Below are 22528 nucleotides of genomic sequence, written 5' to 3'. Positions count from 1 at the left end.
GAGGCCAGTGGTGGGTTCTAACCAGTTTTACCACCAGTTCGCATCACACACATGCTTTGCGCGCGATCGCCAAACTTGCGCTTTGTGCAAGCGCATTGAATAAAAAAACAGCTGAGGCATGGCAATCCACTCTGCCACACCTAACAACTGAGTTAAAAACAAAGGAATAAAGGTTTGCTCTCATATCAAGATTTCCACTACTGGCTCTCCCAAACCAAGGAGAACCGGTAGCAACCCACCACTGACCGAGGCACACAGAACACTGTTACCTTCCCACCAAAGTAGTACCTATTTATCTACTCACATTTGCATTATTTCAACCTGCTAGGTGAGCAGGAGCTGGGGCAAGTAATGGGAGTTCACCCTGTTGGATGGCACTCGGGTCTCAAACCTGGGCTGCAACTTGTAATAGTGATAATAAAAGATAAACTCTCAAAAAAAAAAAAAAGATGATGATGCATGTATACTCCTTTAATGCTTTACAGATGATATTGCAGGTGCTTTGCCTGAACATAAAGTAATGATTCTAAGTAGTACTCTATTGATGTGAGCTAGAATGGGGAACATCTTCAATCTACTGAACTTCTTCCTGAATCAGTGTATGTATCCAGATATGCACATTCCTTAGGATTCATTTTTTGCTCAAGTGGCAAACATAATGCAATGATATATTTTGTTGGAAATATATACACTGTGAGCTTATGCATATTCTATTCTATTCTGTTCTGTTCTGTTCTGTTCTGTTCTGTTCCGTTCCGTTCCGTTCCGTTCCGTTCCGTTCCGTTCCACTCCACTCCACTCCACTCCACTTCACTCCACTCCACTCCACTCCACTCCACTCAACTCTATTCGTCTAATAATACACATAGTTATGGGAGCAGTACTGTATATACAAACACACACTTATGCAACAGAAAAAAAATGCATATTAAGGAAAGCAACTTGCAAAACATGTATGTGTTACAATACCATATTAAACATTTTTGAATTGATTAACTGGAGCTGAAATAAGATGAAATAAGAAATAGGAAAAAGCGACCCTATGAAAAACAAATCACTGATAGTTTTACAGATTATAAATATATCAAACATAATATTGTGGAAATCTCAGCGTTATCCAAAGTGGATTACTTATAAGTATAAGTGTACCTCATTTGCAGTGGATGGAAATAGAACATATTTTGTTCCCTGATATGGAGCATTCTGGTCTGCTCAGATGTGATCAGATGCAAGATGCCTCCATGTCCGGGATTTGTCATGATGCAGATGTCTTGGTCATCAGTATAGCAACTCTTTTTAAAACCATCAAAGGTTATATCTGATAAACAGAAAGTAAAAACAGTGTAGCATAATAAAGATGGGATACAAATAAATAAACATCTCAGGCTCAATCTTGAAGTACTGTAGCTGCATTGGTGTGTATGGTCTTGTTACTTTAATTGTTCGTACCACTTTTTTCACTTTTTTGACACTTTTTTAAAAAGTCACCTAAAAGTAGAAATTAGAAGTAAAATTTGTTTAACTTCACATAGGTTTGCAAACCTTTTTTCCCTTTTAAATAAAGGATTAATGTTTTAGGATTCAGTTAAAGATCTCATTGATTCCAGTGAGAAGTTTATGTCCCGGGGGCTTACTGAATTGATACTTCAATGTTCTGTCTAAAATTATTCGAAATGTCTTCATTTTTTTTTTCAGGAGAAAATCTTTAGCAAAATAAACAGTTGTGTCAGTTTCCCTTCTATTTCTCAGAAGGGCAGGAGAAAATAGTAGTTGTACATAGATATCATGCTAAGCATAGTTTAGTTCAAGAGTAACCAACCAACTGTTCTCTGTCTGTCCTAAACACCAGATCTCATCAGCTCCAACTGCCATCTCGAATGGCAAATAATTTGAAGAATTGTGATTCCAAAGTTCTAAAGAGAGCCAACTTCTACCCCTATTTTAACAAGACATGAACAAGGAAAAATGAATGGCATCAAGCCATGAATTTCTCCTTTCCTTCCTACCTTTCCTATGTAGCCAAGAGAGGAATTATGGTTAACTACAGCAAGCATGTCAACCTGGCCTATAATTATATTTAGTTACAATTATGGATAATTTAAGCAAGCCAAATAAGTCAGTTTGCCATAATTAAACAAGCAGGTTACTTTAAAGTGAATTATTTAAAATTAATATTTTTTTTCTTTTACTTTTTTTTCTTAATGTTTTCCTCAAGGGCAGGGTCCATTTTTTTATCAATCAATAAATCCTTTGATTGGGACAGGAATTGATTTATTTTGTCACTCAAGCCTGACATCATGGGATGGGAAGAGTGACTAGCTCAGAGTCACCCAGCCAGTTTTCATAGTCTCCTCATTTCTAGCCCTGTGTCTTAACTAGATAAAACTTGCTCTCTTAACAATATTTCATATTAATTATGTTAATATGTTTTGGGAAGAGTATGCAAAACCACATCCCAAATTATTCATTTTACATTAGATTAATCTAGTATGTACAAACTCAGTGAATATATAATATGACCATGGATTCTCATGCTTCCCATGAGATTAGGCATATATACACACACAAAACAAACACACAAGAGAGACACACACACACTTTCATCAGAAGCATATAGACAGATTTGAGTCTTTTTTCCACTAAAATGAGTCTTTCCTTCCATAACTATTTTACATTGAGAAACATAATTACATAATTATTACATAATTGTATATTTTATGGGACAAGTTCTTTGTCTCCCAACTACAACTACTTTTACTTTTTTTTGTTGGTGTCATTTAAAAAATCTTAATAATTTTCTGTTGATTATTTTAGTAAAAATATACATATGTATCTTGAAAAAAAATAAAACTGACATAAAGGCATGTATTTTGACCTAAGACTTTATTAAAATTTGGATTTAGATACAATAGCATACAAAATAAGGATTAGCTGCATTGAAATCAGACCATCCTTAAGAAAGTATTCATAGGACTGGGCTTTGGTCAGTTATAACCTGCAGCACCATAATAGAGCTGCTTGTCTAAAGATTTTTTTTTAATAAAATATGTGAGGTTCCTAAGAATTCTTTAAATAACATTTTAACAACCAAGCACCATTTGTAGTTCCAGGATTTAATATTGTATTTATTATTTCAGTATTTATTAGACCACATTATTTATTAGCTCTTAAAGTACTAACCTTGTAGAGTTGTGACTCCCATAATTATTGAATAATTTCTTATTTTATGCCATGGAGCATCAGGCCACCAATTACAGTCCAAGGTAAAAGATGGCCATAACATGCCAATTCGGCCTCTCCGGGGATTACGTGGAGCTCGGTCTGTAATTGTCACATTGGCTGAAAGAGGATGGATTCTGTCCTTGATGCAATCAAAGGAAGTGCTAGTAGCCACAAAGACAGAGTTTCTTAGTTTCAGGTGCTGTTTTTTCTGGTGACAGTGCAGCTTAGTTGATGGTCCATAAAGTACTGGCAAGAGTCCCACAACATTGTCCACCAATGTCACCTTCTCAACTACTACACTTCCTACAAGATGAAACATTATCCCATAGTCATAGTTTTTGTAAGACAAAAAGCCTATAATTTTAGTGCAGTTTGGAAAGCCATCTCCTTTATATAAATGAACCCCATGAAGGCTTGAATGAGCTACATTGCCATTGTAAAGATCTTCTGCTAAGAAACATTCTTGACCTTTGATATGAAAGGCTATCCGTTCTGAACCTGCCACACTATTATTATGTAGCATAACACTTTCTACTGCATTTGTTTTGATGCCAGCAACCCAGAAATTCGAGGTTTCTGGTTGTTTGCTTAAGACAACAAGATTGCTGATGAGTTTATGATTTTGGCCTTCTAAATGTATACCGTGCCCAATTGTACTGAATATCACATTATCACGTAGCAAGAGCCCACTATTTGTAATGGCTTGAATACCAACTCCACAGCTGTGGTGAATGCTGGAGGAAATTATGAAAGACTTGAAGGATGAATTAGTAATGTCAACTGATGGAGACTGTGAAGATCCAAAGTTCAAAATTTCAACATTTGAAAGTTGAAGCACACCTGCAAGATGGGAGAAAGACACATTTAAGGGGCGGGGTGGGGGGGACAGGATAACCTTCCATATCTTGAAAAATAGAAACAATGGTATTCTATTAACAAAGATATTCTATTGATGCTACTTTAGAAGTTCTTAATTCATAAACCTTTAAGATAATAGTGTTCCAAATTAAAAAAAAAGAAAGCAAATACAGCAACTAAGGTGTTACTCAGTGATCCAGGTTTTATTTTCATTAATACCTATACTTTCCTCACTAATTATTACTATATTATCACACTATTAATCAAATAAAAAATATATTTATAATTCCCACATTCATAAGGTTGTTTTGGGTAAATTGGTGGAAGGAGGCAATGCCAAACTATTTCTGAAAAACCTTCCCAAGAAAACTGCAGGGACTTGTCCAGGCAGTCTCTGAAAATTGGACATGATTGAATGGAAGAAAGAAAAATCACCCACAATGGTAGGTTTGATGTGATAACTATCAAATGAATTCATGTTCCTAAAAATACATGAGAAATCTAAACAATTAAAATATGTTTCTTCTAAACTATAGGGATTGAAAACGATGTGTAAAATAAATATAAATACTTAAGTACCTGCATCTTGGTTTGCATAGCTCCAAGGTCTCACCAGAAGTCTTCCTATGCAATCCATGTCAGATTTAATCTGAATGTTTCTTGTCAGAAGCCCAACCTCTGCAGCCAGGAGAATCCATTGACCATCTTCTAATCTATGGGAATGCCCTGCAGAGATCAAAATGTCAGAAAACAATAGAAGTGGAACAGGTTTAATAAACCAAACATGGGATCTCTACTAATTCTTCCCTTATGAAAAGAGTTCATATATCCAGGCTATGTACAATAGGAGTTCATAATTTATTGCTGTCATTTGGAAAGAGTAATTTACTTTATTATCACTTTTAGCAACATTATTTTCTCCTTATTTCATATAACAATCACTGATGCAGAGAATAACGTATCAGAAGTAGGGAGCATAGTACCTCAGCTGTTTTGTGATCAAATATTTTACAAGCCTAAATCAGTTCGATGGCATCTCAAATTTAAAAGAGGTTAAATGTAAGGTCAGAGTTTATTGCACCTACCTAAAATTTTGCAAGCATTTGTAATTCTAGTAGTATGAGAGAGCAGTTAAATACAAAAATAATTGAGACAATTCATTCATTGTATAAATACTGATTGCCCACTTAAATGTCTTAAGAAGCAACACCAGCCCTTAAACTAAGTTGAGAGGCAAAGATACAAAATGGCAATGAGATCGTACCTGCTGGTCCAATATATGTTGATTATAGTTTCTCTAGAGAAACCTAATGTATCTCTGCCCATGGCTTATAATATCTTCTAAAATTATCCAACCATTGTGCCAAAAGAATATAATGGGAACAGATTTTATATCACTTCAGTGATGGCTGGGTTAAACTAGGTGATACTATAAATCACTGAGGATTGCCTACATTTAGAGTCTAGATCAGGGGTGTCAAACTTGATTTCATTGAGGGCCACATCAGGGTTGTGTTTGACCTTGGGGGGGGTACGCATGGCCGGGGTGGGTGTGGCCAGCTTGAAGTCACTCGTGTCGGGGGTGCCTGTGGTGGCCCAAGTGCTCTGCCAGTGAAAACGGGCTCCTGAACTCCATTTTTGGCTGCCATAGCCTCCTGCACAGGGTTGCAGGAGGCCGTGGCAACCAAAAACAGAGCTCGGGAGCCTGTTTTTGCTGGCAGAAGCACCACAGGCCAGTCCTTCGCTGTTTTTTCCAGGGTGGCCCCGTAGGTCAGATCTAAGTACCCATGGGCTGGATCCAGCCCCCGGGCCTTGAGTTTGACACTCCTGGTCTAGATGCACATATTGTAGTCTTCCCTGCAACATTCTGGGTATAACACTGTACATTCATAGCCTCTACATATGAACTTAAAATCAGTTTGTAGTATTTGGGTCAGGACTCCAACCCTTGCCCTTCCAGACACAAATCTCTATTTCAACTGATTGTCTTCATAAGATAACTACCTTATGAATAACTTGTAATTCCCATTTTGTTACTTAATTAAAGCAATGAAAATGTTAAGGCACCCTAGAAAGAAAACACTATTGAACAATGGCAAGTTTGTTGAGGAAAAATAATGAACGTTAGATAGCCTTTAATGTGCAAAAAAAAAATTCATGATATAATCTAAGCACAGGAGACAAATTGCGTACCAATATGTCTATGGAGAAGATGTTCACGGATCCTAATGCTACGATTGTTAACTTTTTCTAAAGTGATTATTTCAGCTTGATGGGCTTCATATGAAGAGGAACTGACAACAATACTGTCCCCCGGATGCCAGTCCAAGTGATCTTGCACCATAAACCTGTATAGAATGTGAGATAAAGACATATTTAGAAGTGTAGCACTCATTTTTCTCCTGGAATAATTAAGAAAAACTGAAATATAATTAAGGAAAATAATGTGTTAACAAATCTGCCTTCACAGTTACCAGCAAGGTAATGAACAAAGTTCTGGAAGACTGAGGAGTTGAAGGCATTGTTTTACAGTGGTTCAGCTCCTTCCATTCTGTGTTAGTGGGGAAGGAAAGGTTGGCTTGGTGGCCTTTGACTTATGGGATGCCAAAGAGGTCAGTCTTGTCTCCCCTGCTTTTCAATATCTACAGTATATAAAGCCTCTGGGAAGATTCATTCAATGGTTTCAGGTGTAGTATCATCAATAGGCTAATGCAGTGGTGAAATCCAATTTTTTTTACTACTGGTTCTGTGGGCGTGGCTTGATGGGCGTGGTGTGGCTTGGTGGGCATGGCAGGGGAAGGATACTGCAAAAACTCCATTCCCACCCCACTCCAGGGGAAGGATACTGCAAAATCTCCATTCCCTCCCACTCCTGGGGGAAGGATATTGCAAAATCTCCATTTCTGCCCCACTCTGGGGCCAGACAGAGGTGGTATTTTCCGGTTCTCTGAACTACTCAAAATTTCCGCTACCGGTTCTCCAGAACCTGTCAGAACCTGTTGGATTTCACCCCTGGGCTAATGACATCCAACTGGACATTGCCACCCTGAGCTATAGAGAAGATGATGTTGATTCTGTTTCCCAGTGCCTGGATCCTGTCAGTTTTGATAAGAGAGAAAAAACATCAAAATGGAATCTTGAAAAGCTGAAATTTCTACAAATGCACCAAGGTCTTCTATCACCACCAAAAGTTACTCGTGTATGGGTAAACAGGGAGCAAGTCTCTGACGTAGGTGTCCTTCTGGCTTCTGTTGGATCAGCAGGTAGAAATGTGGTCAGAAAGGCGTATGCCCAACTGGTGAGTATGCCAGATCTGGCTTCATCTGTGGTCAGAGGACTTGGAGGTATGACCAACAGCAACTCATGTTCTTATTATCAGCCATCTAGACTACTGAAATGCCCTCTACTTGGGCCTGCCCTTAAATAATGTTTAGAAACTGCAGTTGGTTCAAAATGCAGCAGTCTGTGTACCTGATGTCGAGAGTGCAGACCGTTAGTTTTGTGGACCCTGCATTGGTTGTCATTTGTTTTCCAGGTCCAATTTAAGATGCTGATTTTGACCCATCAAATTCTTTTCTTTCGTGGAAACTTTCTTTGTGGAAACTTTCAGGACTTTCTCTGGCCAACTTCTGCTCATCTAATTTAATCAAGCAGGAGAAACCTCTGCACATCCCACATTTTCAAATAATTTGTGGGGCTGAAGCAAGGGGAAATTGCTTGTTTGTTGTACCTCCCTATGGAAATCAAACTGGCTCTTTCTCTACTGGTTTTCTGCAAACTCCTAAACATGTTTTCAGAGAGCTTTTTCAGAGAGCCTTTTACTGATTTGAATTCTTGTTGCCATCTTTTTGTAGCTTTACTGTAGCTTTCATTTGTATATGGTTTTATATTATATTATATTTTTATGTGTGTGCCATCAAAAGTTGTTTTTAATGTGGTGACATAAAAATAAGTTTAATTCAGAATCATTTTGAAATGTTGCCAGAAAGGTCCTACCATGTCCTGATTTTTTTATTTTTTATTTTAATTATATTTATATACCGCCCTTCTCCCGAAGGACTCAGGGCAGTGAACAGCCAAGATGAGACATAAATATAAAAATTAAAAACAATTTAAAACCAGATTAAATACTTTGGCCCACAGTTAAAAACATCCCATTAAAATCCAATTTAAAATTTAAAACCGTTAAAATTAGGCTAGCCCGGCTTGCTGGAATAACAAAGTCTTCAGGGCACGGTGGAAGGTGTGCAAATCCGGGATCCTCCGTACCTCCGGGGGCAGCTCGTTCCAGAGGGCAGGAGCCCCCACTGAGAAGGCTCTCCCCTGGGGGATCGCCAGTCGACATTGTCTGACCGACGGCATCCTGAGGAACCCCACCCTGTGGGAGCATACTGGCAGGTGGGAGGCTGTCGATAGCAGAAGGTGGTCCCGTAAGTACCCAGGTCCTAAACCATGGAGCGCTTTCAAGTTGTTAACCAACACCTTGAATCGCATCCGGAAGACCACTGGGAGTCAATGCAGTTCACACAGGAGAGGAGTTACATGGGAGCGCCCTGCTGCTCCTATAATTACCCACGCGGCCACATTTTGGACTAGCTGGAGCCTCCAGATGCTCTTCAAGGGGAGCCCCATGTAGAGAGCCTTGCAGTAGTCCAGTCGGAAAGTGATGAGGGCATGAGTGACCATGCGCAGGGAGTCCCGATCCAGAAAGGGACGCAACTGGCAGATCAGGTGAACCTGATAAAAAGCCCCCCTGGCCATGGCCATCATATGCTCTTCTAAAGACAGCCGCGCATCCAGGAGGACACCCAAGTTGCGAGCCCTCTCCGTTGGGGCCAATGACTCGCCCCCAATAGCCAGCGATGGCACCAGCTGGCTATATCGGGACGCCGGAAGCCACAGCCACTCAGTCTTGGAGGGGTTGAGTTGGAGTCTGTTTCTCCCCATCCAGACCCGCACGGCCTCCAGGCACCGGGACATCACTTCAAGGGCATCATTGGGGTGGTCTGGGGTGGAGATGTACAGCTGAGTGTCATCAGTGTACTGATGGAACTGCACCCCAAAACCACAGATCTCACCCAGCGGCTTCACATAAATGTTGAACAGAAGGGGCGAGAGGACCAACCCCGTGGCACCCCCCACATAAGGTGCCTCGAGGACGACCTCTGCCCCCCTGCCAACACAAACCGGTCAGAGAGAAAGGAGGAGAACCACTGTAATACGGTGCCCCCAACCCCCAGCTTCAGCCAGTGCAGCATGATACCATGGTCGATGGTATCAAAAGCCACTGAGAGATCTAATAGGACCAGGACAGAGGAACAACCCCTGTCCCGAGCCCTCCAGAGATCATCAATCAATGCAACCAATGCTGTTTCCGTGCTGTACCCAGGCCTGAAACCGGACTGGAACGGGTCTAGATAGACAGCGTCATCCAGGTGCTGGGGAAGCTGTTGCGCAACCACACTCTCAACAACCTTCGACACAAAGCAAATGTTGGAGACTGGACGGTAATTCGCCAAAACAGCCAGATCCAGAGAAGGCTTCTTGAGGAGGGGCCTCACCACCACCTCTTTCAAGGTGGGAGGCAAGAAACCCTCACTCAATGAAGCATTAATGATCCTCTGGAGCCAGCCTCGTATAACCTCCCGGGAAGCCAGCACCAACCAGGAGGGACACGGGTCCAATAAACATGTGGCTATGCTAAGCCTCCCCAGAATCCTGTCCATGTCCTCGGGAGCCACAGAGTCAAACTCCTCCCAGATAATATTCTCAGGACCTGCCTCCATCATCCCATCTGGATCCACCCAGTCAGAGTCCAAGCCTTCCCGAATTTGAGCAATTTTGTCATGCAGCAAAATCCTCAGCTCGACTCTGCAAGGGCTTCCCGTGCTCCCAGATGGCCGCAAAGGCACGACACGGTCCAAAGCCCCAGCGGCCGCCCTATCCCAGGCGGCCACCAGGTCTTCGGTCGGGCCGTGAGCCAGAGCCCCAGGGAATGGCCCAAGCTCCATCTGGAATCTGTCAGGATCCATCAGGTGGAACTACCTAATTGGTTCTGCCTCCCTGTGGCGGGGTGTAACGGTTAGAAAGTCAAGCCAGAGGAGAGAATGATCTGACCATGACAAGGGCTCAATAACTATATCCCCTATATCTAGATCATTCACCCACTGACCAGAGACAAAAACCAAGTCCAAGATGTGTCCCCCCGTGTAAGTAGGGCCATGAACTAACTGGGTCAGGTCCATGGCCGTCATGGAAGCCATGAACTCCCGAGCTGCCTCAGATGTTTCCCCGATGGATGGCAAATTGAAGTCCCCCATGACCAAGAGCCTGGGGGTATCAACCGCCACCCCTGCAGTAACATTGAGCAGTTCGGGCAGGGCCGCCTTCACGCGGCAGGGAGCCAGGTACGCAATCAGCAGGCCCATCTGTGCCCTATGACCCCACTTCACAAACAGGGACTCACACCCAGCTATCTGAGGTACATCACTGTACCTCAGAATTTACTCTTGAAAAAAAAGGGGGGGGCTTCAAAAAGAAACAAAAAGTAAAAATAAAAAAGAGCTTCCTTATTACCTATAATTTAATACCTACCTTTCATTTCCAGGTGCAACATCATTTCCAAGATGTGTCCATGACTTCTTGGTGTAAGCACTGTGTAACTGCAACTTCCCAAAAACACCTTGAAAAAAGGAGAAGAAACTAGCCATGATTCAAAAGATGCTAATCCTTGCAAGATCTTCAACATGCTAGGAAGGACTTCTCAGTTGTGCCAGAGATGTACTCATCCAAGCCATTTTGTACTGATGGAGATTGTTTGGACATTTCATAAAGTTTCCAAGGCACTTTCCTTAAAGATTACATTAGGAAGATTCCAACTCTAGCAAAAGGGTGAACTGGCTTTCTGGATTACTGTATGATCCATATGCTCAGCAAGATCATACCAACATTAGAATAGGAAAATGATGAGTTACTTGTGGGACTAAATACCTTGAAAAAGATAGCATAACTAGAAAATCTAATAGAAAAAATGGAAAGGGGGGGGTATTTCCTATTTCAAATGAAAGCCTGTTTGATACATTGATAAGCAAACTCTTTGATGCTGAGGGTAGCAAATAGTGCAGGGTGAGGGATTGGAGCTTGTGGATATGCATATCCACAAAGCCTCCATCAGAAGTACCTAATTTACAAGCGAGGTGCATGATCAGAATACCGATTATAACTCTGTTTCAATCCTTTTCCTGCATGTTTATGGGGAAGAGATCTCTTGTAGGAATGTAAATTAATCTGCCTTCCATGCTTCCACAGTGGTCTAAAGTCTCTTCCTAAATACACATATAAACTTCTCCCAACATATACAAATACACAGTCTCCCTGTCCTCTTCCCCCATCTTTCTCAACTGCATTCAATTTGTTGTGTAAATTCATCTGAGGACAGAATATATGCCTTAAACACCCTATTCTTCCAAAAGCTACTAACAATCTACCAAACAACTGATGGGCAGGTTGTTGTGAGATATACCCACACCCCACACTCAAAGAAGCATCAGAAGATTAGAAATCAGAACGGGCACAAATATATTGTGGGCTGCAGGAAAAAATGCTTAAATGTTTTTATGTTGCTTCAGGTTATCCACTCAGTAATTAAAATGCAGACACTATTTAACAAAACAGACAATTGTTGATTGATGCTAAGCATAAGACATTTTCGATCAAGGTTTTCCCAGGCCCCACTGAGGAATTCAGAAGATGATATCCATACCAATGGTTCCAGCACCAACGTTCAAACCATTCAATCGATCACAATTTACTCTCTCAGATGCCCGAAGGAGAATGTGTACCTTTCTCCTTTCTTCTAATGGATACTGCAGTGTGCCTAATGGGAAATTGATGAACATTAATTAATTTGTACGATACATTGGTTTCTCCCCTTTTACATATTAAACATTTATCCAAGACGACTTACATAAAAGTATGAATACACATACATGTAAATAAGAGCCAAATAAAATAAAAGCATAAATATTAACATTGCAGTACTCAAACATTACAAAATGCATAGCAAGAACAAGCTAAACCAAGTGCAACAATAATATTAACATGCATGTTCCTTCTACTTCCAGCAAGCAATTAATTGTGAAAGGCCTGCCCAAGTACATGTGACTTTCAGTGCCCTTCTTACTGTTAAAATCAAGTTAAATCAACGTTCCCCAGTGAAAACATTTGAGCACATAACAGAATTAATAATATCTCAACAGTGAATTAATTTGCCAAAAGAAATGTCAGTGAAGCAAAAAAAAAAAAAATCATGCTTCTTTTTTTACATACTAAAGCTAAAAAGCACCAGGTTTTACAATAATACCAAGCATTTATTCTACTGTAGAATAGAATTTATCCTATACAGAGTTCATTTAGAATCTCAGAAACAATTTTTTTTTCCATAGCAGAGACACATTTTTTTCCAGCTCTTATTTTATGGGATTTTGATTTTGTGATTTTGTCTATGTCCTATTCTAAATCAAATAAGCTCTGGAACTTGCATAACTCACCAGATTTCACTATGGTTTTTTTAATGTATGCTATAAAATTTTACCATTGTTCCCTCCCACAAGGTCAAGTTTATCATATTCATCCAAGGAAGCTGTAACAATTCTCGTGTGATCTCAGTTATATGACGAGCACTGGCATTGCATGCTCATAACAGTGGCTGAAGACGGGTAAAGGCAATCCTGTTTTTCCTTAACCAGAATAATCCAGTTAACCAGGAGAAAGATAAACAGGGTAGGAGAAGGAAGAAAAGCTGTAGAAAATACAATTCTTGTCCAGTAGAAAGCAAAGACAATGGGTTGAAACTTTCTCTTCAGAGAGGATAATCTTTCTTTAAAAAAAAATCTTTGAATCTTTCCTTTCAGAACAGATAATAATTCTTTCTTAATTACTCTGGCTGTTCTGGCACAGATATTTGTTTTGCTTAATAATTTCAGTTTTCCCAAATTTGTTTTAGAGTTTCTTTTCTTTTTTTTTCAGTAGGGGAAGTGTGAAACAGAACTAGTTTAGTAGAGAAAAAAATAGTTAATCTCAAAAATATTTGGCATTTTTCATATATATATTTGTACTAGTGTTCAATTAACATTTTGGAAGAATCACATCTCTTTCAGAGACACAACATCTAAAACCTAAGTGAATTTTTCTGATGATATTGGAAACACAAGAAGAGAATAAAAAAGGTAACAAAGAGAGGATGGAAATAACTCTTATCTCTTAGAATGCAAAGTGAGCTGTATTCCAACTGTGAACCTATTTATTTCACCCAGGGTAGTTTACAGACTCAGAAGAAAATAGTCTAGCATGAAGCAGATACTTGAAGGAAAAAGTAGGGCAACTTCTGCCCTAGAGAAATGTAAGCAGAGTCCAGTAAGAGAATTCAACACTCCTTTAAAATTAGAGATTAAATCAATTATACAACCCCAAACTGCAGCAGATGTAGAATTAAACAAAGAAATCTGTGTAGAATTAGCCATCCTGCCACAATAATTTAATATTCAGAAAACATGCCTTTGGTGAGGAAAAGAGAAAGTATAATATGCATCCACAAGAATTAATCTTAGCAACCCATTTAATGAAGTGTCTATGAAAATTAATCTTCTTAGAGATACAACTAATCTTGATCCAAAATCAGGCAAATGATTTACACAAAGAGACTTAGAAGGACCACCCTGTTCAATCTGGAGGCCAATTCAGGCATCTGGAAATAGCTTGATTTACTCCAGGCTGCTCTGGAGCTGGTCTGATCAGTCCCAGAATCATCATCATCATTATCATTATGAAAAGCAGAACTATGTTATCTCTAAAAGAAGTTCCTTGCTGCATTCAAGAAGATCTTGTCACCTTTAGGGGCATGTCTTTCTCTTTTACTTTTTTTTTTTTTTATCAAAGACCATAGCCAGAGCGAGGGACTAAGGGGCAGCCAGACCTCCTTCTTCAGCTCTCTGTCCATAATTTCTGTTGGGTCAACTCCACTACATAACAGGATAGGGCCTATGCTGTTTTCCAGAGAGGTGCAGTAGGACCATGTTTTCTGTCTCTTGACTAACCAGGCCATAATATTTCAAAACTCCCAGCAAATTGTAATGTTTTCTATCTGATAAAAGAACTGAATCCATGACTCAGTGGCTTTCCTTGATTTGGTTCTATGTTCCCCAATCAAGAATTAAAAGGAACTTTTCCCATCATTTCACTACCAATCCAAAGCATTGAAATTGAGGAAACGGATACTGATCTAATCATAAAGCTCATTTATAAATTATGAAATCCATTCCCGCTCTTCCTCCTTCTCCTACCATTGTATTTTGTAAGATTTTTTTTTTTTTGAAAGATGGAGGATACCCTTATTTAAACTGCCAGCTGTAGTCTTCTCCATGGTCAAAAAACACACACCTGTCTCCTTACTAAATCATAGAAATATTGCCTGGAAAGAAAATCTGTCAATTTTTCTCCCCTACCTAGAGATATATGGGCTTTAAATGGAAAATATAACCCTATCCCAATCAGCACAGCAAATCTTGCTAAAGAAAACTCTGGGACTCATGGTACAAAAATATTGATTTGTTTGTTTCTTTGTTTGTTGTTGTTGTTTTGGTTTAGGCAGCTGCCAAGTATCTTGAAATATTTTATAGCCGTACTGATATATATTGTTTTTAGATAGTTGTTGTGGCACTAGCATCTGCAGCACTTGAACAATGGATTGAGAAATAGAATTTCATGGAATATTTTGAATCAAGACAATTCATTGCATAACAATTTGTTCCAATTATTCAGCATGCTTCAGGATTCAAAATTCAGCTAGGTCCAAAGCATAGCTCCATCCTAATAAATAGTGATATCAGCATATGTTTTATAAACAAGAAACTGTCAAATAAGCCTGCTCCCAAAGCCCAGTTTTCCATGATTTCAGAATCACAACACCTCAATTTGCAGATACATAGTTTATGACATAGCTTTAATAACATTATTTTTAAAAGTGATAACGATAGAAAGCGGAAATTCAAAATATATGGAGGTTCCTTTTATGCCAATTGATGACTTCATGTCATCAAATTGTTGGTGACTCTTGGTGACCATATTGATAGATTTTCTCTATGATGATCTGTCTCTAAGCTGCTCCTTCAGCTCTTTCAATGGTGCACCCATTACCACTGTAACGGAGTCCATTCACAAAGCTACTTGGTGATCTTTTTCTTTCTAACTTTCCCAGTATTAGAGCCTTTTCCAAACAACCAGGTCTTCACATAATGTGCCTGAATTATGATAATTTGAGCTTGCTGATTTGCAAATGGAGTGAGAACTATTGATTGATTTATTTGATGATCCATTCATTTGTTTTCTTGTAATGAGACAAGGTATATCCTCTTAATGCATTGATGCTTTTGAATGTTGGGTGTTGTGGAAGACTCCTGAGAATACCATGGATAGTCAAGAAAACAAACAAATGGATCACAGAACCAATAAATCCAGAGTCACAAATGACCAGGCTCAAATTATTTCACTTGGCCTTGAGGAGAGTGGGTCAGTTTTGAAAACAGTTGACCTTCTCACAAAATTCTTCAGGACATTGGAATAAGCCTCTTTTGTCAACTTAATATAGGAAATGTATCCAGGTCATTCTCATGTTTTGTTATTTGTATATCCCTTTTAATTTGCAATTATCAAACATTATCTGCCCGGCCTACAAAAGAGATACCACTCTTGGTTTTTTTACAACATGTTCACATTTTCACTTTTTAAAGGTAGATTCAGCAATGTTCCTGCATATGAAAAACTCCTTTGCCTAAAGAAAAATAATCTCTCTTGCTCCCTCTCTCACACTCTCTCCTGCCCTTGCCCCTGCCCCTGCTAAACCACATGGGGAGCCAGATTAATAATACCTTCCATAAGCAGTTCTTACACTAGCTGACAGGTCATCAGATTATCTTCAGAATAATAGCTAAATTCGTTGCAATATCCCTTATTATCAGACCTTCAAACTGTTAAAAGTTACCTTTTAATATATCTTTTTCTAAGTGTTTGCTTAATGTAGCATTTCTCAAATTTGGCAACTTTAAGTTGTGTGGACTTCAAGTCTCAGAATTCTAGTAGAAGTCCACATATCTTAAAGCTGTCAGGTTTGAGAAACAATGAGTTTCAATGAGTCTGTTGTCTTCTGGTAGGTTTGTTCCAATCTCTGAAATAAATGTGCAAATATGCATGCATGTGCAGTAATATATTTGAGCAATATGTATATATGTGTGTGAATATACATGTATACACACATATACAGGGAACTGAGTCACAAGGAATGTTTTTAATTTAGGATTTATCTTTTCTCCCAGACAAATGCTGTCTTCCAGATTCTAATGTGTTCCATCATCCTAGAGTCAATGGGAGGTGGGGGAGAGTAATACTAATATACCCATTGCTTTAGTTCAGCCATGGACTCAATTGTATCAGAGTTAAAACACTTGCAGTGTTTTATTCCTGGCTAAACAGTCTAGCAGTATTGCACAATTCTAATCGACCACTGCACTGCGGTATCCAGTACTTCAGAGAGATAACAGCCAACTGGCAGTCCATAAAGCTAACTAGGGACCAAAGGGAAAATGACTAAAAAGCTACCATATTCCCTGATCCCAGGCACTATTGGGTCATCTCCAGTACAACGTGTGCTGAAGCACACAGATTTTATACAACTAGCAGCTGCCCTCTGGATGCTGTTGGTTTAAAACAGAGAACACTTTTTGAAGAGTAGTACTCTTCAACAGACTAGCTCATTCATATATATTGTGACTCTATAGTCAACCCTGAAACAATCCAGAACAAAACAAAGAATTGAACCTGGAAGATGATCTATCTATCTATCTATCTATCTATCTATCTATCTATCTATCTATCTATCTATCCCTTTCTCTCTCTCTCTCTCTCCCTCCCTCCCGTCCTCTCTCTCTTTCTCTGAGCCTATAATCTTCCTCTCAATCTATCCTATCATTAAATTTTATGTCTCTTACTGTTAACTATTATGTTTCTTACTGTAAACTGCCAGAAAGTGAGGCATGTTATAAACTTTTCTCAGTAAGACATGCTTTTAATAGTTTGTTAAAATTTAGATATTTCCGGGTTTTACAAGTTGATTCTGTAAAAACTGTTTCCACTTTGCACTACTAATATGTACTGTGTCCAGTCCAATAAAAATGGGTTATAAAAACATATTTCTGGATTCCCAGATATGTGAAATAATTTATGTACATCTCTCATCTAGCATTTTTGAGAGAAGAACTATTGCTGCTCTAAACAAATGTCCTAGAAGTTCTTAGAATCTGAACTATGTTTACTAATTATGCATCTTTTTAATTTTTTAATGAACAAAGTTTCTTTGCTACCTCATTAAGAAGTCCTGTTAAATTATTACCTCATTATAAGGTAAAATAAATAAATAGATAAATAATAAAAAGTAAAAACAAAAGTTGAACATTAGCAACTACAAAGTTGCAAGATGTATTTCTTGAATTCACTTTATAGTATTAATGAAACGACAATTTTTACAGTTGAAAAAATGATGGTTAGGATGTGTTAGAATTATAGATTTCTATTGCAAGAATAATCTGACTTTTAAATTTTAAATGTAATAAGCTATAAATAATAGTACCATAAATTGTAAATACTAATAGGTATTAGTCTGAAGTTAAATATGGTAATCCATGCTACAACAAATAGCTCTTCTGGAATGCTACTGTTTAAACATTCCAGTTACAGTGATTTGTATTCTATCTACCTATGACAAGTACGTCCTATGCCTTGATTCTTGACATATTAATAAGAAATACACCGTAACACATCCATGGCAGATCTAGAGTGGGTTGAATGATAGCTATATACAGTAGCTTGAATATGTCATTTCACAGTTATAGAGATAGCCAAAGACTGCTATCTACTTTATAAGATACAGTAAGTGAAGAGATGGAACAGGCAGTACTCAAGCTGTTGTTATTGTGGCCCTTTGGTTGGGTACATTTCCCATAACAGCTGCTCAAGATTTCTTTCAACCAAAATAGATTAGTTTTTTAAAGTCCAGGAATGTTATCTTTCTGGAAATCTTTCAATAGCTTTGTTTCCAGTTCTTCCTATAATAGTAATTTCCTTCATTTCCTCTTCCCAAACAGAGCCATGAAAGTAGACCCTCTCATCTAGTTTTCCCCTCCCTGTCTTGATCGATTTCAGAGCCACTCTCTCTCCATTTTTTTTAATTGCCAAATGCTTCGAATTCCTAAACTGACTATTTTGCTCATTTTTCATGAATCCCTATATTCTACTCCACCCTGAGATAATCTGAATGATAATCTTCAAGTAATTCAGTTCTAAAATTCTGCACTGATTCCACTGACATGCGGCTTTCTTTCTTCTGGGTCACATGCAAAATTCATCCCATTTTGCCAAGAAACCAATAAAGAGTAAGTGTTCATGTGCTTCCTTCTGTGTTAATCTGTTGGGAAACACAGCCCCTGTAATAAATCCCTTCTGGACCCAAGCAGCTTTAAAATTTATAAAGTGAGTGCTGTCTCCATCTACTCTTGGATCTTAGCTGAGAAATTCTCCAAGGCTTTTAATTAAAACCGGGGAGGTTGGGATGGCAAGTTTCAAAACTATCTCTGAGTCAAAGGAAAGGACCGACCCCATTTTACTAATTACCAAGCCTGCTTTAATTCTTATACAGTACAATTAGAAGGGACCATTTAGGCCACGGAAGCCAACCTCTGTGCAGGAATCCAAATTAAAGCATCCTAGACAGATGGTTGTCCAGTCTCTGCTTGAACACATCTAATTAAGAAGAGCTCACCAAGCTCTCTGACCCGATGATTCCACTGTCAAACTGCTCTTCTTGTTAGAAGACGTTTTTTAAACATCAAATTAGAATCTACTTCCTGTAATTCCAATTATAATGTTCATTCTAGAAAGAGAGAGAACTGGCCTTGACCCTCTATGTGACATCTTCCCAATTATTTGAAGAGTGGTGTTATGTTCCTCCCACATCTTCATTTTTTTTTTTTTGATCCTCAAGGCCAAACATCCTTCCCTATTTCTGTAGAGTTCTTACTTTCTTGTTCCCTGAGCAACTTCATTACCTTTCTATGAACGTGTTCAGTTTCTTTGAATCTTTTGGAAACTATACTTTTCAGGTGGCATTTCCTTTGTTTGTATCTCTGCTACACTTTTGTGATGGTATTTGGAAATTACCTTGGAGATACCTTGGAGGAAGAGCTAGATAACAGTCTGATAAACAAAATTAATTTGAGTCCAAAGGAAGAGAGGTAGCAAAAATGCTCAGGAGGGACACTCCCTCCCTTTTGGGAGAGTAAAAGTGAAGGATGGCAGGGGTACTTTCAGACTTGAAAGATTGATGTTGGCCTTGCAAAGTAGTCCAGACAAGAACAACCAGGAGTATTAGGTCTATCTTTACTGTAAGATTACTTTTACTTTTTTACTTTTATTATATTTATATACTGCCCTTCTCCCGAAGGATTCAGGGCGGTGAACAGCCATGGTAAAAAACAGTATACAAGACAAAAAAATAACATTAACATTAACATTAACATTAACATAATCTTGCACGCCTGGAAGTACCCCGTCATTCCTCACTTTTATTTTCCCCAAAACACAGGATGATCCTTTCATCACCTCTCCTTTGGACTCAAATTTGGTTCATTAGACCATTGTCTAGGTGCAGCTTTTCCTCCTGTCCCCCAAGATCATTCCCATATACCATTACAACTTTATATTTCCCTCTGCTAAATATTTATTTGTTATTTTCAACCTGCTTCTTTAAACTATGAAGATAAATTTGAATCGTATTTCTGTAGTTTAAGATCCTAATTATACTGTTTTTATATCATCTGCCAATTTGATGAGCTTCAATCCCATGTCTTAACCGGATCACTAATACAAAAAGTTGAAGACTGACAACGCCGTGTATATTTAAATGCTAAGGATAATTTAGGTCAGTATTAGTATTATGCAAATTAAAGTCAGTTCAATTTCAGGATAAAAAAGGATATGAATCCCTTTTAAGTAGTGAACACATTTGGAATGTGAATAAAGAGTTGCAAGCATCACCACAAAGTAACTGCTCTATGACCTTAGCTAATCACAAAAGGATTGTGATGGGGTAGGGACTACTAATCATAAAATATTTGAAGTTCCACATCAGGAGCTTTACTGCTCCATGCCTTAATAGTTTTATGAATGGATTACTGCAATACACTTGATGCAGAGCTACTCCTGAAGATGGTCCAGCAGCTGCCTGATTGTTAAGGAAGGTGGCTAAATCAGTTCATGTCACAGCAGTGCTTAAAATCCTGCACTGAACTATCAAACCCAATTCAAGGTGTTGAGAAAGGATTTTCTGGGCCTAACTCAATATAGGCTCTATTGCACCCCTTATCTACTGGGGGGAAAAATATCAGGTTTTCTGCTCAGTGTGAAACAGCCTTTGATTGCATTCCAATGAGCATTTATCTGGAATAGATTCCACTTCGACTAGAACAGACCCCTTTTGTGCTACAGTATGCCCAGCGTATTGCAAGAGCTTAATAAATGTTAGATAGCACGAGAACCAATTTATGATGTTATTCTTCTTTCTAGATTTCATCATTTGCCCTTAGCATATACCGTATACCTCAACATAGCTTTGTCATGCCTGAGGCTAATTAGACTTGGTTCTCTTTTTAAAAAAATAAATAAATAAAAGATACAACATGCAGCATCTCTTCCAGCTATTATTATTTTTCACTTACCCACTTTCAAGACACCACCAGCAGCAATCACAATACAGGTCACGCTCAGGAGATGGCTGGTGTTTAATGAGAATTCCAATGTGCCCTGGATATAAAGACCTCGTAGGGGTGGAAGATTCATATCCACCAAGACAGTTCTGTCTTAGAAAGAAGGAAATGATGCAGAGCATTACTTTGGTTAATATATTGCTTTTTTTAAAAAAAGTAGCCTCCTTTTTGCATCCTTTTATAAGATTTTAAATTGAACAATAAGACTAGGACTATTACTATGAATTATTTAAGTGAATTTCTGCTCCCCATCAAATTAGATCTGAATTGGGGGAAAAGTTTACACAGTACAGAGAATTAATAAGATATGTCAAAATTTTCAAACCTTCTAATAAACAGCACACTTACGGTACTTAATATATGTGATATAATTGAGATTGAAAAAAATATATTTCTTTTTTGCATTTATACTTTACATTTGCTTTTCTCCTCACTTTATCCTCAAAGGTACAACACTGAATTAGCTTGGGTAGAGAGAGAACAACTGGCCCCAGTGGATCTCCCCGGCCATATAACAATCGACTTGTATGAACGACATATATTCCTCCATGCACCCATACAGCAATCAGGCACATATTAATACTTCGCTTTGGGAACGCTGAGAGAGAGATGGGAAGAAACTATGGTCATTTCTGGGCTGGGGGCTAAGGTTGGCCATTGGAAAGCAAGTAAGCAGGATGGAAAACAACAAGGAGGACAGGACTATGGAGGAGGAAAAGAACCTGTTATTGGGAAAGATTGAAGGCAAAAGGAGAAGGCAAAAGGGATGGCAGAAGATGAGATGGTTAGATAATGTCATCAATGCAATGAACATGAATTTGGGAAAACTCCAAGAGACAGTGGAGGATAGAGGGGTCTGGTGTGCTAAAGTCAATGGGATCATGAAGAGTTGGACATAACTTAGGGACTGAACAAGAACAAGGGACTGAACAAGAATGGAGGAGGAGAATGATGGTAGGATACAGTAGCAGGGAGTCAGGCTAAACTGGGAAGAAAGAAAAGATTGAAGGGAAAGAAGCAAAGAATGACTTCAAAGAGCAGGCATATTGAAGAAAAGGAATGAGGAGAATGAAGAAGTGGTATTCAAACATGGAAAGAGCAAGAATTGATACATATCCGGCTGTTCAGGCAATCCCTGACTTTTTCCTTTTCTCAGATAGGGCATTCAGAGTTTGAACTGGACTCTTCTAGAAACTACTAGACATATGGTAATTCTAATTAAAACTCTGTATTATAAAGGCCTGGTGTTCTGAATGTTTTGGGTTGCATCCAATACTAGCCATCTGTCAATGCAATGGCATCCATAAGAAGAATGGATTACCCTCCCTGTACAGTCCCTAAAAAATCACCTCCAAAGGTGATTCAGGCTGCAAAGGACAGAGAGGAGCTCAATAAGAAATCTTTATCTCAGCAAAAAATGACATACAGTTCAGAAATATAATTAAAACTGGAGCGTTTTTAGTGAAATGTTGAAGTGACAAGATACAGTTCATAAAATATAATAGTATAAAATGATTAATACCTGCTAAACTATGTGTTAAAACAAATCATAGATTTAGCATTAGTTTAGATTAAACATA

General features: G+C 38.6%; 1 protein-coding gene across 5 annotated transcripts in view; it reads right to left on the bottom strand.

The window, feature by feature from the left end:
• The window catches only part of PKHD1 (PKHD1 ciliary IPT domain containing fibrocystin/polyductin), a 285011-nt gene that overhangs the window by 75784 nt on the left and 186699 nt on the right, over window positions 1-22528 (bottom strand). For all 5 annotated transcript variants that reach the window (XM_087882250.1, XM_087882249.1, XM_087882251.1 and 2 more), the window contains exons 52-58: window positions 20901-21041; window positions 11843-11956; window positions 10675-10762; window positions 6274-6428; window positions 4660-4806; window positions 3181-4062; window positions 1150-1318 (exon numbers count right to left, since the gene is read on the bottom strand). In XM_087882250.1, the coding sequence (XP_087738376.1) occupies window positions 1150-1318; window positions 3181-4062; window positions 4660-4806; window positions 6274-6428; window positions 10675-10762; window positions 11843-11956; window positions 20901-21041 (1696 nt within the window). The remainder of the gene's footprint in view (window positions 1-1149; window positions 1319-3180; window positions 4063-4659; window positions 4807-6273; window positions 6429-10674; window positions 10763-11842; window positions 11957-20900; window positions 21042-22528) is intronic.

Source organism: Pantherophis guttatus, chromosome 1 (assembly GCF_059756535.1).
Source record: "Pantherophis guttatus breed Tessera chromosome 1, ASM5975653v1, whole genome shotgun sequence".
NCBI classification, from domain to species: domain Eukaryota; kingdom Metazoa; phylum Chordata; class Lepidosauria; order Squamata; family Colubridae; genus Pantherophis; species Pantherophis guttatus.
This window is presented reverse-complemented; position numbering and strand designations above follow the sequence as displayed.